The sequence below is a fragment of the Pongo abelii genome, chromosome 1 (genome assembly GCF_028885655.2).
Source record: "Pongo abelii isolate AG06213 chromosome 1, NHGRI_mPonAbe1-v2.0_pri, whole genome shotgun sequence".
Lineage (NCBI taxonomy): Eukaryota > Metazoa > Chordata > Mammalia > Primates > Hominidae > Pongo > Pongo abelii.
The window spans coordinates 146,401,617-146,420,654 of NC_071985.2; the positions used below are offsets into that span (position 1 = coordinate 146,401,617).

Consider the following 19,038-nt stretch of genomic DNA (forward strand, 5'->3'; position numbering starts at 1 on the left):
GGTTTGTGGGAGCAGAATTAGAACCTTCAGTAGGAAAGGAAAAAGCCCTCATATCAGCTACTGCAGTAGGAATTTGGTGCATGTTAAGAAAAATTTAAAACTCCCTGTACCTGGCTGTCTTCTCAGAGAGTCCACTCAGACTTGATTCCTTCTCAGGTTTCCCTGCCTCCCATGCCTACCTTAAAAGCAGCCCTTTTGACTTACAATTCCATTCCTGTCTACATCATTGTCTCATTTCCAGCTGTCTCTGTTCCTATTTCTAGCAACATTTCTCTCTCCCCCTCCTCGCACCATGTGTGTATGTGTCGTGTGTGTGTGTGTGTGTGTGTGTACTTTTAATATGTGCTATGGCAGCCTCTAGCCATACTGCATTGCTTGCCTGAGTGATCTAAATGATCTATTGTGATTGTTGGTGTTGTTATCATGATTATTACAAAATTGCATAGATTTTGAGAGCTCTCTTACTAATCTTATTTATCCAAAAACCTTATTTGTTTTTTAGGATATTGAGGAATGTGAGTTTTTTACACAAATGCATATATCAGATTACGTGTTTGTGAAAAGGAAGAAAGATCTGTGTAAGAAGAAGGGGTGACCTATCAGTAACAGAACAGGGTTGAGGTGTGGGATATGGGAAAAATCAATAACTGATATGGGGACCTTGAACTTACAAATTGGAGAAGCCTTTCTGTTCTAAGAAAGGTGCAGGTAGAGAAGGTGTAGGTGGTAATAAGTTTGGAAATAGGAAGAATGTAGAGACCTCTGTTTTATCAATCAGGACATTAATTGATGGGATTGAGAAGAGTGCCTGGAGATCTTGAGAAAAATGGTAGAAGTTTTAGAACAGCTGCTATAGGAATTGAGAAAGAGAGTTGAGAAGAGCTGAGTAAAAATATTGTTGAGTAGCTTTGAGTGCTTCATTGAGCTTGGAAAGTGTGTTTTTATAAAATCATGTCAATTAGTTTTATAATTTTCTTCAACATTCTTGGAAACAAAACAGGATCCAAGAATAAAGTAGATGGAAAATTCAGAAGATTTAGTAAATTGAATGAAACATAAAGATAAGAGTAGTGAGAGAATTGAGCTATTTATACTTGTAGTTGAAATGACTGACTTTGCTGGACATGCCAGGTGGAAAGAAAGTATAACTAAAAGGGCACAAAGGATTACAGGTGTCAAAGAAAACAAATGTGGTCAGGATAATTACGGGGAAGAGGTAAGATTGGGACATGAGGAGATGATGGAACTTTCAAGACTGGAGAGGGGAACTGGTCCAGGTAATGAATAGGACCAGATCTAGCTGAATGTTTGGCAGAGACAAGGGACTTAATGAGTGTTCAATGAACAGGAATAGAAGAGGGTGATTCTGGGGTATGGGGATTCAGGAAGTTTCCCATTTAATAGTGACACACGTGTAGAGCCCTCCTTTAACAATGATTTGCATTTTTGTCTGCAAAGTGCACTTTTGTTGTTTTGACAAATTATTTTAACATTTAGATTGAACTAGATGACACTGCCATTTTTATAGGTCAAAATGATCAATTACAGACAATGTCATCTGTTTCAATGAAATAGATTGATATTATCAGCAACTGATAGTCTAGGAGTGTTTTCTCTTGACCAGTAACTGGCAACATGACGCTTTCTGGCTTACTATACATCTGGCTTTCATGTAGCTTACCTGTAATTTGTTAATATCCAGCTATGGAGAACTGGAAAAATTAAGATCTAAAAAGCATGCCTTAAGAAAAACAGTTATTATTGCTTTGCTCTCTTTATATTTCTGTAGACACTGTACTGAGTACATTTATCTGGATTCTCTAGTTTAATGTAGAACAAATATTTTACAAGGTAGAAACTCCTCTCTTTGCCATTTTGTAGGGAATAACCACAGAGACAGTAGGTCATTTGTTTAAGGTCACATACAGCTAGTAAGTAGGAGAGCCAGGATTTGATTCTAGGGACTTTGGCCCTATGGCCTGCACACTTAACCTGCATAGAAAGTTGTATGCTGCAATCACTGCAAAATTATTTTTTAACCAAAATTTCTACCTGGTGGTCCATATTCATTTTGTTTTTTTCCAAGTAGAAGGTCAGGGGTGAAGTGAATGTATTCGCCTTTCTCTCCACATTCTGTGAACTGCTTGGTGTATGGTTCATCTCTACCTGGGAGCGTAGGTGGTGCAACTATAACATCAGCCTGAGAATGTTGAAAAAGATTGTTAAACATCAAAAATAAAAAATATAATATTCAGTTAGAAAGACCCTTAATTTGTGGCAAAAATGGGCAATATCAGAAAATATAATTTTTTAAGAGAAGATTTTGACACTTACATGTTTATAGTTTTCATGTTTTGGCCTTTTGTACTGAGGATTTTCCTTCCAATTCTCAGGAATTAATATAGATACATTTTTGAAAAAAAATCTTTTTTCTGTGGCTTCAAACAGGTAAGTAGAAGCTGTAGTCACCATATCCTGTCATTAAAGGAAAAAATATGTGAGAATGGTGAAGTCAGAGTAAACTAAATTAGCAGGGTTTTGTGACAGGCATTTCCCAATGTAAGAGTGGACAGAAAAAGCAACAGACTGATGAGCAGGGCCTCTGCCTCATTATTCTAACCCTGCCACCTGTCAACCCCAAACCATCACTTAATCCTGCACGTTGAAAGCCTCCTCAGTCTTCTATAATCCTGCCTTAAAAGGCAAATGCTTGTATTTGGCATTAAGAGGAATTGATTAATATGAATATGTACATGGACTTTGGAGTCATTTACGTGATTCTAATACTAATGTTATTATCTTCTGGGTGACAGATCTTGGCTGATTTATGTAATGCTCCGAATCTTAGTTTCCTCATCCTTCAATGGACTATTACTATCTATCAGTATGGTTGGCTTAGAGATGGAATCAGATATAAAGTCCTCTACAAACAGGCAATCTTAAAACTGTTTGATATCATTACTATTTATAAGAAATCTTAGTAGAAAACAGCCTTAGTTGATGCAAACTGAGGAGAAGACTCTATAGAAATGGGTCATTGAAGAGTTTTCTCATCCCAACCGTAGGAGAAGCAGCTGGGTTGGGAGCCTGTGTGGGTGGGAGGTGTGATGAAAAAAAACCCATAGTAGAGGCAAAACTTTGATTACAGAACTGTTGCTCTACCACCAATATGAAAATAATATCACCTTATATTCAGAACTATAAACTCACATACAAGGACAAATAAGAAAAATAGTCCCTCCCAGGAGAAAGCAAACTACTTGGAAAACATATTTCAGCATATCATCTATGAAAACTTCCCCAACTTTGCTAGGAGGCCAACAGTCAAATTTAGGAAATACAGAGAACTCCTGCAAGACTTTACACAAGAAGATCATCCCCAAGATACAATCATCAGATTTTCCAAGGTTGAAATGAAAAAAGAAGAGTGTTAAAGGCAGCTAGAGAGGAAAGGGCAGATCACATACAAAGGGAACCCCATCAGGCTAACAGTGGACCTCTCAGCTGAAACCCTACAAGCCAGAAGAGATTGGGAGCTGATATGGTTTGGCTGTGTCCCCATCCAAATCTCATCTTGAATTGTAGTTCCCATAATCCCCACATGTTGTGGAAGGGACCAGGTGAAGATAATTGAATCATGGGGGTGGTTTTCCCCATCCTGTTCTCATGATGTAAGTTCTTACGCGATCTGATGATTTCATAAGGGGCTTCCCCCTTAGCTCGGCTCTCATACTTCTCCTTCCTGCTGCCGTGTGAAGAAGGACATGTTTGCTTCCTCTTCTGCCATGATTGTAGGTTTCCTGAGGCCTCCCTGCCATGCCAAACTGTGAGTTATTTAAATCTTTTCCTTTATAAATTACCCAGTCTCAGGCATGTCTTTATTAGCAGCATAAGAATGGACTAATACTTTATTCAGCATTCTTAAATAAAATAATCTTCAACCAAGAATTTCATATCCAGCCAAACTAAGTTTCCTTGTCAAAGGAAATTCATTACCACCAGAGCTGCCTTACAAGAGATCTTGAAAGAAGCACTAAATATAGAAAGGAAAGACTGCTACCAGCTAATACAAAAACAGACTTAGACACACAGACCAGTGTCACTATAAAGCCAGACACACAGACCAGTGTCACTCAAACAAGTCAACACAATATCTAGCCAACAAAACAATGACAAGATCAAATCCACACATATCTATATTAACTTTCAATGTAAATGGGCTAAATGCCCCACTTAAAAGGCACAGAGTGGCAAGCTGAATAAAAAAACAAGACCCCATGGTATGTTATCTTCAAGAGAATCATCTCATAAAGGCATAATGACACCCATAGGCTCAAAATAAAAAGATGGAGAAAACCTACCAAGCAAATGCAAAACAGAAAAGAGCAGGGGTTGTAATCCTAATTTCAGACAAAACAGATTTCAAACCAACAAAGATTAAAAAAAGACAAAGAAGGGCATTACATAATAGTAAAGGGTTCATTTTAACAAGAAGCTCTAACTATTCTAAATATATATATGCCCAACAAAGGAGCACCCAAATTCATAAAGCAAGTTCTTAGAGACGTAGAAGGAGACATAGACTCCCACTCAATAATAGTGGGAAATTTCATTGAGGCAGAAAATTAACAAAGATATTCAGGACCTGAACTCAACATTGCACCAAATGGATCCAATAGACCTATACAGAACTCTCCACCCCATAACAACAGAATATGCATTCTTCTCATCACCACATGGCACATACTCTAAACTCAACCACATAATTGGACATAAAACAATTCTCAGCAAATGCAAAAGAACCAAAATCATACTAAACACATTCACGAACCACAGCACAATTAAAATAGAATTCAAGAGTAAGAACAACACTAAAAACCATGCAATTACATGGAAATTAAACAACATGTTCCCGAATGACTTTTGTTTTGGTAAATAATAAAATTAAAGCAGCAATCAAGATGTTCTTCGAAACTAATGAGAACAAACATACAACATACCAGAATCCCTGGGACACAGTTAAGACAGTTTTAAGAGGGAAATTTATAGCATTAAATATCCACATCAAAAAGTTAGAAAGATCTGAAATTAACAACCTAACATTACAACCGAAAGAATTACAGGAGCAAGAACAAATCAGCCCCAAAGCTAGCAGAAGACAAGAAATAATAAAAATCAGAGCTGAACTGAAGGAAATTGAGACACAAAAAAATCATTCAAAAGATCAACAAATCCAGGATCTAATTTTTTGAAAAAATTTATAAGCTATATATGCCACCAGCTACCAGCTAGATTAATAAATAAGAAAAGAGAGAAGGTCCAAATAAACAGAATTGGAAATAATGAAGGGAACATTAATGCTGAGCCGTCAGAAATAAAAATAACCATCAGAAACTACTATGAACACCTCTAAGCACACAAACTAGAAAACCTGGAAGAGGTGGATAAATTCCTGGACCCATACATCTCCCAAGACTGAACCAGGAAGAAATTGTTTCCCTGAACAGACCAATAACAAGTTCCTAAATTGAATTAGTAATAAACAGCCTACAAACAACAAACAAACAAACAAAGCCCAGGATCTTAAGGATTCACAGCCAAATTCTACCAGATGTACAAAGAAGAGCTTCTACCATTCCTACTGAAACTATTCCAAAAATTTGAGGAGGAGGGATCCTCTCCAACTCATTCTATGAGGCCAGTATCAACCTGATATGAAAACCTGACAGAGACCCAACAGAAAAAGAAAACTTCTGGCCAATATCCTTTATGAACATTGATGCAAAAATTCTCAACAAAATACTGGCAAACCGAATCCAACAGCTCATCAAAAAGCAAATCCACTGTGATCAAGTAAGCATCATCCCCAGGATGCAAGATTGGTTCAACATACACAAATCAATAAAAGTGATTCATCACATAAACAGGACTAAAGACAAAAACCATATGATTATCTCAGGAGATGGAGAAAAGATTTTCAATATAATTCAACACCACAATAAAGTAGTTATTGAAGGAAAATACCTCAAAATAATGAGAGCCATCCATGACAAACCCACAGCCAACATTATACTGAATGGGCAAAAGCTGGAAGCATTCTCTCTGAAAACTGGCACAAGACAAGGATGCTGTCTCTCACCACTCCTATTCAACTTAATATTGGAAGTCCTGGCCAGAGCAATCAGGCAAGAGAAATAAATAAAGGCATCCAAATAGGAAGAGAGGGAGTCAAACTATCCATGTTTGATTATGACATAATTCTATATCTAGAAAACCCCATAGTCTCAGCCCAAAAGCTCCCTCAGCTGATAAGTAGCTTCAGCAAAGTTTCAGGGTACAAAATATATGTACAAAAATCACTAGCCTTCCTATACACCAATGACAGCCAAGCCCAAAGCTGAATCAAATAGGAAATACCATTCACAATTGCCACAAAAAGAATAAAATACCTAGGAATACAGCTAACCAGGGGGGTGAAACATTCCTACAATGAGAATTACAAAACACTGTTCAAAGAAATTGTGTCAGAGAAGACACAAACTAATGGAAAACATCCCATGCTCATCAATAGGAAGAATCAATATCACTAAAATGGTCATATTGCCCAAAGCAATTTATAGATTCATTGCTATTCCTATCAAACTACCAACATTTTTCACAGCATTAGAAAAAAAACTATTTTAAAATTCATATGGAACAAAAAAGAGCCTGAACAGCCAAGGCAATCTTAAGCAAAAAGAACAAAACTGGAGGCATCATGTTACCTGACTTCAAACTATACTACAGGGATGCAGTAACCCAAAGAGCATGGTACTGGTATAAAAACAGGCCTAGACCAACAGAACACAATACAGAGCCCAGAAATAAGGCTGTACATCCACCACCATCTAATCTTCAACAAAGCTGACAAAAATAAGCAACGGGGAAAAGATTCCCTATTAAATCAGTGGTGCTGGGATAACTGGCTAGCCAAATGCAGAAGATTGAAGCTGGATCCCTTCCTTACACCATATATAAAAATCAACTCAAGATTAAGATTAAAGACTTAAATGTAAAACTGAAAACTATAAAAACCCTAGAAGACAGCCTAGGCAATACATCCTGGACATAGGTAAAGATTTTATAACAAAGATGCCTAAAACAATTGCAACAAAAACAAAAATTAACAATTGGAATCTAATTAAACTTAAGAGCTTGTGCACAGCAAAATAAACTATCAACAGAGTAAACAGACAACCTACAGAATAGAAGAAAATATTTGCAAATTATGCATCTGACACAGGTCTAATATCCAGCATTTATAAGGAATGTAAACAAATTTACAAGAGAAAAACAAACAGCTGCATTAAAAAGTGGGCAAAGGACATGAACAGATGCATTTCAAAAGAAGATAGACATGTGGCCAACAAGCATGTGAAAAAAAGCTCAATATCACTGATCATTAATGAAACAAAAAAAACCCACCATGAGATATCATCTCATACCAGTTAGAATGGCTATTATTAAAAAGTAAAAAAAAAAAAAAAAAAAAACCAGATGCTTGCGAGGTTGAGGAGAAAAGAGAACACTTATACATTGTTGATGGGAGTGTAAATTAGTTCAACCACTGTGGAAAGCAGTATGGTGATTCCTCAAAGAGCTAAAAGCAGTACTACCATTCAACCCAGCAATCCCATTACTGGATATACACTCAGAGGAATATAAATCATTCTACCAGAAAGACACACATGCACTTGAATGTTCATTGCAGCACTATTCACAATAGCAAAGACATGGAATCAACCTAAATGCCCATCAATAACAGATTGGATTAAAAAGTGTGGTACAGGGCTGGGCATGGTGGCTCACACCTGTAATCCCAGCACCTTGGGAGGCCGAGGTGGGCAGATCACTTTGGGTCAGGAGATCGAGACCAGCCTGTGCAACATGTTGAAACTCCATCTCTACTAAAAATACAAAAATTAGCTGGGCATGGTGACAGAGGGAGACTCTGTCTCAAAACAAACAAACAAACAAACAAAAACTGTGGTACATATACACCATGGAATACTACACAGCCATAAAAAAGAATGAGATCATGTCTTTTGCGGGAACATGGGTGGAGCTGCAGGCTATTATCCTTAGCAAACTAACACAGGAATAGAAACCCAAATACTACATGTTCTCACTTATAATGGGAGGTAAATGATGAGAACTCATGAACACAAAGAAGAGAACAACAGACACTGGGGTCCACTTGAGAGTAGGGGTGGAGGCTGGGAGGAAGGAGAGGAACAGAAAGATAATATTGGGTACTAGGCTTAATACCTGGGTGATGAAGTAATCTGTACAACAAACCCTCATGCCATGAGTTTACCTATGCAACAAACCTTCACATGTACCCCTGAACCCAAAATAAAAGTTAAAAAAGAAAAGAAAAGAAGACACTACGGGTCATACATAGACACACAAACTTTTTTTTTTGACAGAGTCTTGCTCTCTCTCCCAGGCTGGAGTTCAATGGCTCAATCTCGGCTTACTGCAACCTCCTCCTCCCGGGTTCAAGCGATTCTCCTGCCTCAACCTCTCGAGTAGCTGGAATTACAGGCGCCTGCCACTGGGCCCAGCTAATTTTTGTATTTTTCAGTAGAGACAGGGTTTCGCCATGTTGGCCAGGCTGGTCTCGAACTCCTGACCTCAGGTGATCCACCCGCCTCAGCCTTCCAAAGTGCTGGGATTACAGACGTGAGTCACCACGCCCGGCCGACACACAAACTTTTTATGGGAAGTAAAACTATGGCTAGTTTCCTAAGCAGAGTTGATTGTTTTAAAAGGGTAAAGGCCCCGCGCTGGCGGGCGCTCCTCCCTCAGCGGCGGGAAGCAGGAGGCAGCGGCGGTGGCGTCGGCTGAGCAGAGGACCTGGCGGGCGGCCTCGCGGGTCAGACAGGATCGTCGTGACAAAGGCTTCGACAGCTTGCTGGAATAGAGGATCTCTGCTGCGTCTCCTCTTCTGTGGCCTTCGTGTGGGATGCACGAGACGGCAGGACCCAGATAACCGTTCTCTCAAAGACACAATGTTTGCACGAGGACTGAAGGGGAAATGTGTTGGCCACCAGGAAGACGTGGAGGGAGACCTGGCCGGCTTGAAGACCCCGTCCTCGTACAGCCTGCAGCGGCAGTCCCTCCTGGACATGTCCCTGGTGAAGCTGCAGCTTTGCCACATGCTTGTGGAGCCCAACCTGTGCCGCTCAATCCTCATTGCCAACATGGTCCAGCAGATCAAAGAGGAGATGACGCAGGATGGGACACGGCGCACACCCCAGGCTGCAGGGCGGGCGCCGCTGGACCGCTTGGTCTTCACGGAGATTCTGTGCCGCGCGACGTGGGAGCAAGAGGGGGCACGTCCTGCCTCTGGCTTGGGAGATGGCCACGCACAGGGCCCAGTTTCTGACCTTTGCCCAGTCACCTCAGCACAGATGCCGAGGCACCCACAGAGGGAGGAGCGTCCGGGAGATGGATGGCCCTCAAGAAAACAGAGGAAGCTTTCGCAAATCACTCGATCAGATATACGAAATGCTGGAGACTAAAATCCCCTGCTACATGGAAGAGCTGTTTTCAGGCGTGGACAGCCCCTACTACAACCTGGACACAGTACTGACAGGCATGATGGGGGTGCCGGGCCGGGCCCCTGTGAAGGGCTCGAGGGCTTGGCTCCGGTCACCCCGGGCCCCAGCTCCAGCTGCAAGTCCGATCTGGGCGAGCTGGACCACATGGTGGAGATCCTGGTGGAGACCTGAGCCGGAGGCATGAGGGCTCGCAGCAGTGTCTGACGCGTGGACACGTGAGCACTCGCTCCCGTAGAGGGTGCGCCTGCCGCCAGCGGCCCAGCCTTGCTGCCCTGTCTGCTAATTCTGAGAAATCCCAGAACAGACCATCATCAGCGGGGTCTGCAACCCCAGGCCTGTCCCACTCACTTTCCCCGCTGTGGAGGGCCAGGCAGAGATGGCTGTTCTCCTGGAAGACTTCTCGCCTCTGGGCCGGTCCTGACGTCCTTACAGCCTTGGGCCCCTCGTCTCTCTTTGTGTCCCCCACTGTAGGGGACGGCGAGCCACAGCTGCATCAACCTCCTTTACATTTAGACAGGTGATTTTTTTACAATTCAGTTTTAAGTGTTTTGGGCAATATTTTGTCTTAAGATATATATTTTTAAACTTTTTATACCTTATGTCTTTAGATTTTTTCAGCTATTTTCTTAAAAGCATATTTTTTCAATAAATATCCTTTGCTGCGACTTTAGAACTTTTATAGCCTAAACAATTGTAGTTGGTGTGTTTCATTTTTTTCAGGTTTAAATAGGGATTTTTTTTGCAGTGAGCATCACTACGGTCCTTGTCAACAGTGTAAATGTATCATGTTTTACTTTAAATATGCGTGCAATATTTCTCCATTATGTTCTGTGCTACCGTGAGACCTGGGTGAAACTCAAGAACCGCACTTAGCTACTACGCTTTTTTTTTTGTCATTAGAAAATCTACTGTGGGAGCCACATCTTCCTAGACTTGAGCATAAATTATGGAGGATTTTATTTGTGTCTATTTATGTGTAAATGTCATTGAAGGCAAAGGTCAAATATTTGTCTGTTTGGAGATCACGGGCACCAGCTGGTCTTCAGGACCTCAGAGACCCTCCTTGGTGCCTTCTGACAGGCAGTGTTCCTGAAGGCCTCCCGTCAGCCCAGGCACCTGCCCTGGGTGAGGAAATAGCACTGCTACTGGATTAGAAATGCCTGTGCTGCTCTGTTAGATTGGTGCTGGAACAAAAGGTTAAGCTTAGGCTGAAGTCTAGAATGAAAGAAATCTGAATCTCTTGTCATTCATGGCCCCTTGATCTGTAGGGTCATAGGTGCTGCCGCAGGGAGTGAGCTGGAGGTGCCTGCAACCTTCCTCTCCTGCCCCGACTCACCCCATTTGTTTCCTGTTTCTCATGCTTTTTCTAACTTCCTCACCCCTTAGCCAAAAAGGTTTGTTTTCTTTTGTGGATACAGCCATTCTTAAATATCAGTGATGTAAACCTCACTTTATTAAAAAATTATCCAGCAAAACAAAACAAAACAAAACAAAGGTAAAGAAAATAGACAAGGCATAAGGATTTTTAAAGTTTTAGGTTTTTTAAAAGCAAGAATTGAAATAAAAATAACATAATGAACGAATATAACAATGATTAGCTAAACTATTAATATTTGGCACACAAACTCATTTTGGATAAAAACCGCATTTTCTTAAACATTAAAAAAAGAGGCTGGGTGCGGTGGCTCACGACTGTAATCCCAGCACTTTGGGAGGCCGAGGCGGGTGGATCACGAGGTCAGGAGATTGAGACCATCCTGGCTAAGACGGTGAAACCCCGTCTCTACTAAAAATACAAAAAATTAGCCGGGCGTGGTGGCGGGTGCCTGTAGTCCCAGCTACTCGGGAGGCTGAGGCAGGAGAATGGTGTGAACCTGGGAGGCGGAGCTTGCAGTGAGCCAAGATCGCACCACTGCACTCCAGCCTGGGGGACAGAGCAAGACTCTGTCTCAAAAAAAAAAAGAATTAATCCCTCCCTAGACCTTATTATCTCATGAGGAAATATAAGGATGAAAGGCACTTTTTTTTAATTTTATTTTTATTTTTATTTTTTTGAGACAGAGTCGTGCTCTGTCACCCAGGCTGGAATGCAGTGGCATGATCTTGGCTCACTGCAACCTCTGCCTCCTCGGTTGAAGCGATTCTTACCTCTGACTGTGATACTTAACATGATCTTAGAAAAATCATTAATTTTTTCGGACCCCTAGGTTTTTCTTCTGTAAAATGTGGATTATAGTATTTCACAGGGTTTCTTGAAGATATTAAATGCGAAGATTTTGTGAAGGGCTGGGAGAAATGTCAGGAAACATTGTAAAATCTGGGCATGCTTGTAAACAATTGAATTTCTGCTTGTACTTATAAAGGACAGTGTTTACAAAATTTTTGCCCATCCAAGTAATTCTTTCAAATAGTGATTTCTGAGTAAAGAAAAGTTTGATACTGATTTACTGTCCTCTGGACACTAAAAACCTATCATTCAGAATTAGCTGCATTAACTGCTCTTTAAACATCTTTAGTAAAATGAATTTTTATCTTCTCATGAAATTTAAAAGGTACCTATAAGCAAATATCTCTGTGATGTAACAGAGTTTATAGAGTGATTGACAAATGGCAGCCACAAAATCACTTGATTACAGCTTAGTTCATGCCTATCACCTTCTGCTGGGTAATTAAAACATGCAGAAGGGTCCAACCATGAGCAGCAGAACACAGTAGTAGAGAAATTAAATATAAGGAATTAGTATATGTTGATATCAGGGAGAGGGAAAAATAATTTACGTGGCTACACCACCAAACTCTATATTACACGGAATGTTATATTTGAAAGAAACAGAAGTTAGTGTCCTTGGTTTAGTCCTGGAGCCTTTCTCTTCTCCATCTGTACTTGCCTAGTTATCTACACCCAAATTTTCATCTTCATCATGAATTCTGATTCCTGCCTCCATCTACATGGATGTTTTCAGAAGTAACATAAATTCCAAAAGCCCCAACCAACTAACTCTTGATTTTCCAAATGCCAAATTTTCTCCACTTACAGTCTTCCCCTTCTCAATTGATGATAGTTTCATCCAAGTGTTCAAGCAAAACTCTTGAATTCTTCCTTGACTCTTATTATATTTCCTTCCTACCCTCACCTATCCCCTATACATCTTAACCATCATATCACTTTAACAATCTTTACCACAACCTCCCTGTTCCTAGTCACCATCACTGCCCACCTGCAAGAGTTTCCTAGCTGGGGTCCTTCTACACCAGTAAGCTGCCACAGAGTTTATAGAGGATGGGTGACAAGTGGAAATTCTTTACAGTCCTCAATATTGCAGTCAGAGTGATTCTTGAACATGCATGAGAACACACCCTTCTCTGCTCAGAATCCTCCTATGGATTTTCATCACAGAGTCAATGTCAAAGTCTTTCCAGTGGTCTAGGCCCTGCCACCTCTCTAACTTCAGCTCACCCTATGCTTCCTCCTCCTCATTCATAGCTGTTTCCTTGGTTACATCAAACGAATTCTCACTTCCATGCTGTTTTTCTCCCCTAGTTTTCAATGGGCTCTTCTCTCGCTCATCTCAGGTCTCTGCTGACACATCATCAGTGAGGCCTTCCCTGACTTCCCTACATGAAATAGCAACCCACATTCTCCCCCAATCCAGCCCCACCTAACACTCCATATCCCCCTTCATGATTTGTTTTACTCCACAGCAACCTACTACCATCTTATCTGTGATCCATTTACTTATTAACTACATCTCTGAAAAGAAGATACACTGCATGGTGCCAGAGGCTTTAAAAAAATTTTACTGCTCTTCAACATGTCATAAACATTCAATAAAGAATTCTTTAAAGAACAAATGAGTCCAACTGCTAACTTACAGATCAAGAAACTCAGTGTCAGGGAGCCCTGTGCCTTGTCTTCTGTCTTGTGGTGAGACAGTGTAGAACCCTGTCTAAAACCTTCATCACCCTCTGCCCATTACCGTATTGTCCTCACTGCACCACACTGCTTTTAGCTTCCTGAAGGACTCAGAAGTTTCCATAATAATTATTAACTATTAACTTTGTTTTCCTCTCCATAATTCAAACAGAAGACATCCCAATTCTTTTTTTTTTTTTTTTTTTTCCAGAGAGGGAGTTTTGCTCTGTTGCCCAGGCTGGAGTGCAATGGCGTGATCTCAGCTCACTGCAACCTCTGCCTCCTGGGTTCAAGCAATTCTCCTGCCTCAGCCTCCTGAGTAGCTGGGATTACAGGCATGTGCCACCACACCCAGCTAATTTTTTGTATTTTTAGTAAAGACGGAGTTTCAACATGTTGGCCAGCCTGGTCTCGAAATCCTGACCTCATGATCTGCCCTCCTCGGCCTCCCAAAGTGTTGGGATTACAGGCATGAGAGCCACCATGCCTGGCCGACATCCCAATTCTTGGGAAAAATATTTGCAAACTATTCATCCAACAATGGATTGTTATCCAGAATATACAAGAAACTCAAAAACCTCAAAGACAAAGTAATAATAATAATAATATTTTAAAATGGGCAGATGATCTGAATAGACATTTCTCAAAAGAAGACAAACAAATGTCCAACAAGTATATGAAAAAGTGGTCAACATCCCTAATCATCAGAGAAATGCAAATCAAAACCAGAATGAGACACCACCTCAGCCCAGTTGGAATGGTTATTATCAAAAAGACAAAAAAAAGTGCTGACAAGGATGTGGAAAAAGAGACCTATTATATACCATTGGTGAAAATGTAAATTAATACAGCCATTATGGAAAACAGTATGGAGGTTCTTCAAAAATCTAAAAATAGAATGACCACATGATTCAGCAATTCCACTAGCGGGTATATATCCAAGGGAAAAGACATCAGTCTGCACTTCCATGTTTATTGTAGCACTATTCATGATGGTCAAGATGTGAAGTCAACCCAAGTGTCCATCAACAGATGAATGGATAAAGTGTGGTATATAAACACAAATGAATACTATTTAGTCACTGAAAAAAAATGAAATTGCTTCATTTGTGGCAGCATGGATGAGTGTGGAGGACATTATGTTAAATGAAATGTCAGGCACAGAGAGATAAATACCACATGTTCTTATGCATATGTAGGAACTAAACCAGGGTATCTCATGGAGATAGAGAGTAGAATGATACTTATCAGAGGCTGCAAAGGATAGGGGAGAGAAACGAAATGAAGAGAAGTTTGCTAATGTGTACAAAAGCACGGTTATATAGACGGAATAAGTTCTAGTATTTGATAGTACAATAGGAAAATTAAAGTTACTGATAATCTGTTGTGTATTTCAAAATAGCTAGAGGAGAATAATTATAATGTTCCCAACACAATGCAAAGATAAATGTTTGAGTTGCTGAATATGCTAATTACCCTGATTTGATCTTTACAAATTGTATACATGTATAGAAATATTACTTTGTATGCCATAAACATGTACAATTATATGTCAATTAAAAATAATAGTAAAAAACTAAAAATTAATGAAAGATATTCCATTTTGTTCTTACCTCTATTTGTTCAATTATTTTTTCATCTTCTGGCACACTAGGATCTATAACAATGATAATATCTTCAAAGCCGTTATTATTCAGCCTAATGAAGGAAGTATTTGACTGGTGCAGCAGGCACAGAACTAAGAGGAAAACAAAACCTCTGAATAATCCCATTGTTCCTCTCTAGTTATTCCTGGCCCAAATGTTGGTTTGTTCAAGAGGCTTTTCTCTCCTTTCTCTTTATATATGTTCCTAAAACTTATCAGTATTGGCTGATTATGGGATGTTGACTGTATAAAGGTACATTACGTGGCGAAATACATGACTAATTCATCTAATTGTTTAATTATATGTTGTCATAAAAGTGACTAAGAATCAAGATAAATCAGATCATTTTATAAAATGCATTGCACATGTTCCTCTTGGAACACATTTTCTTTTTTGTTGTCATTGTTGATATTCTAAGGGCTCCTTGACAACAGGGATTTTTTTTCAATAGGTTTTTGGGTAACAGGTGGGGTTTGGTTACATGAATAAGTTCTTTAATTATAATTTCTGAGATTTTGGTGTACCTAACCACCCGAGCAGTGTACACTGTACCCAATGTGTAGTCTTCTATCCCTCACCCGCTCTCCTATCCTTTCCCCCGAGTCCCCAAAGTCCATTGTGTCATTCTTATGCTTTTGCATCCTCATAGCTTAGCTCCCACTCATGAGTGAGAACATATGATGTTTGATTTTCCATTTCTGAAATTGGCTGCTGCAAATGCCATTATATCATTTCTTTTTATGGCTAAGTAATATTCCATGGTGTGTGTGTATGTATGTAGGTATATGTGTGTCTATATATATATATATATATATATATATATATATATATATATAACATTTTCTTTATCCACTGGTTGACTGATGAGCATTTGGGCTAGTTTCATATTTTGCAATTGCAAATTGTGCTGCTATAAACATGTGTGTGCAAGTATCTTTTTCATATATTACTTCTTTTCCTCTGGATAGATACCCAGGAGTGGTATTGCCGGGATTGCTGGATCAAATGGTAGCTCCACTTTTAGTTTTTTTTTTTTTTTTTTTTGAGATGGACTCTCACTCTGTTGTCCAGGCTGGATTGCTGTGGCGCGATCTCAGCTCACTGCAACCTCTGCCTCCAGGGTTCAAGGGATTCTTCTGCCTCAGCCTCCTCAGTAGCTGGGATTACAGGCATGTGCCACCATGCCCGGCTAATTTTTGTATTTTTGTTTGTTTGTTTGTTTGTTTTTTAGTAGAGATAGGGTTTCACCATGTTGGTCAGTTTGGTCTTGAACTCCTGACCTCGTGATCCACCAACCTCGGCCTCCCAAAGCGCTGGGATTACAGGTGTGAGCCACCACACCCAGCCCACTTTTAGTTCTTTAAGGAATCTCCACACTGTTTTCCATAGTGGTTGTACTAGTTTACATTCCCAGCAGCAGTGTTAAAGTGTTCCCTTTTCACCACATTCATGCCAACATCTATTATTTTTTGATTTTTTGATTTTTTTATTATGGCCATTCTTGCAAGAGTAGGGAGGTATTGCATTGTAGTTTTGATTTGCATTCTTCTGATCATTAGTGATGTTGAGCATTTTTTCATATGTTTGTTGGCTGTTTGTATACCTTCTTTTGAGAATTGTCTATTCATTTCCTTAGCCCACTTTTTGATGGGACTGTTTTTGTTTTTTTCTTGCTGATTTGTTTGAGTTTGTTGTAGATTCTGGGTATTAGTCCTTTGTCAGCTGTATAGATTGCAAAGATTTTCTCTCATTCTGTGGGTTGTCTGTTTACTCTGCTGATTATTTCTTTTGCTGCACAGAAGGTTTTTAGTTTAACTAAGTTCCAACAATTTATCTTTGTATTTGTTGCATTTGCTTTTGGGTTTTTGGTCATGAAGTCTTTGCCTAAGCCAGTGTCTAGGAGGGTTCTTCTGAAGTTATCTTCTAGAATTTTTATGGTTTCAGGTTTTAGATTTAAGTCTTTGATCTATCTTGAATTGATTTTTCTATAAGGTAAAAGATGAGAACCCAGTTTCATTCTTCACCATGTGGCTTGCCAATTATGCCAGCGCCATTTGTTGAATAGGGTGTCCTTTCCCCACTTTTTGTTTGCTTTGTTGATGATCAGTTGACTTTAAGTATTTTGGTTTATTTCTAGGTTCTATATTCTGTTCCATTGGTCTATATGCCTGCTTTTACACTAGTACCATGCTGTGGTGGTAACTATGGCCTTATAGTAGAGTCTGAAGTCAGGTAATGTAATGCCTCCAGGTTTTTTCTTTTTGCCTAGTCTTGCTTTGGCTATGCAAGCTTCTTTTGGGTTCCATATGAATTTTAGGATTGTTTTCCTAGTTCTGTGAAGAATGATGGTGGTTTTTGATAGGAATTGCATTGGATTTGTAGATTGTGTTTGGCAGTATGATCATTTTCATAATATTGATTCTATCCATCCATGAGCATGGGATGTGTTTTCATTTGTTTGTGTCATGTATGATTTATTCAGCAGTGTTTTGTAGTTTTCCTTGCAGAAGTCTGTCACCTCCTTGGTTAAGTATATTCCTAAGTATTTTAATTTTTTTGCACTATTGTAAAATGGGTTGACTTCTTGATTTGATTCTCGGCTTGGTCACTGTTGGTATATAGGAGAGCTACTGATTTGTGTTAATTAATTTCGTATCCCGAAACTCTGATGAATTCATTGACCAGTTCCAGGAGCTTTTTAGATGAGTCTTTAGGGTTTTCTAGGTATATGATCACGTCATCAGCAAACAGTGACAGTTTGACTTCCTCTTTACTAATTTGGATGCCCTTTATTTTTCTTGTCTTGTTGCTCTGGCTAGGACTTCCAGTATTATGTTGAATAGAAATGATGAAAGTGGGCATCCTTGTCTTGCTCTAGTTCTCAAGGGGAATGCTTTCAACTTTTCCCTGTTCAGTATAATGTTGGCTGTGGGTTTGTCATAGATGGCTTTTATTACCTTAAGTATGTTGGGGACACATTTTCTATACTTTCTAATTTTGATGAATTTCCTAAACATAGACATATACTTTATATTTTCTGTAGAGTAGAATGTGAAAATTAATAAAAATCCATAATAAAATGAACAGATACAGTAATACTAATGTCTTTTATTTTTACAAAGCAATTTATCAGCATTACAATGGTATAAATAATGGAAGAGATGATAAGATAGTTAAATGTAAATAACAGCAAATTAGTTAAGATGGGTTTGAGGTCCAAATTAAAGATTTTAAAGACTTTGATAAATTTAGAAATCAAACTATTTACCTAAAAAATACTGTCCAGTAAAGAAATAATAAAATTTGTTTCCATACAAGCACATCAAAAACTTTATCTGGTAGTTTGCTGGTTACTATTGAGGCAGAATGAATCACATTAATAGTTTACATTTATTCAGTTCTTACCAGAGCACAGATTGTCTCACTTAACCCTTACTGCAACTCTGTAAGGCAAGTATGCATATTACCTTCATTTTATGTATGGAGGAACTGAGGCACACAGATTTAAGTAGCTTGCCAATATCACATGGCTAGTAACTGGTAAAGTCAGGATCTGAACCCAGCATTCTTATGCCAGAGCCCATGGTTTTAATCTCTCCATCACAAGGCAATGCTGTTTTGCTAGGCAAGTAATGTAGTAAGTTTTTATAAAAACGAGCAGCTCTGGGAAACTGTGATTATCCGGAGTGAATAGACTGGGTATTAACAAATACATCCTATGCAGTCTTGCCCTCACTGACCCTCCCTTCCTCTTGCTCCCTGCTTCTCCCTGAACTCCAGCTTTGGTGGCTCCAAGAAAACCAAGCATGCTCCCATCCCATAGTACTTGTGTTCAGGAAATCCTTTCTGACTGGTTGACTAAATGAATAAATGA

General features: G+C 39.4%; 1 protein-coding gene and 1 pseudogene across 2 annotated transcripts in view; one reads left to right on the forward strand and one right to left on the reverse strand.

The window, feature by feature from the left end:
- Window positions 1-19,038, reverse strand: part of CLCA4 (chloride channel accessory 4) — a 60,199-nt gene that overhangs the window by 19,749 nt on the left and 21,412 nt on the right. Inside the window, exons 1-3 of one of the 2 annotated variants that reach the window (XM_003775651.3) lie at window positions 15,132-15,290; window positions 2,335-2,475; window positions 2,053-2,200 (exon numbers count right to left, since the gene is read on the reverse strand). In XM_003775651.3, the coding sequence (XP_003775699.3) occupies window positions 2,053-2,200; window positions 2,335-2,475; window positions 15,132-15,290 (448 nt within the window). Of the gene's footprint in view, window positions 1-2,052; window positions 2,201-2,334; window positions 2,476-15,131; window positions 15,291-19,038 lie in introns of those variants that run through there. The other variant, XM_054531705.1, reaches the window with a different exon arrangement.
- LOC103892180 (cell division cycle-associated protein 4-like) lies at window positions 9,054-9,831 on the forward strand (annotated as a pseudogene).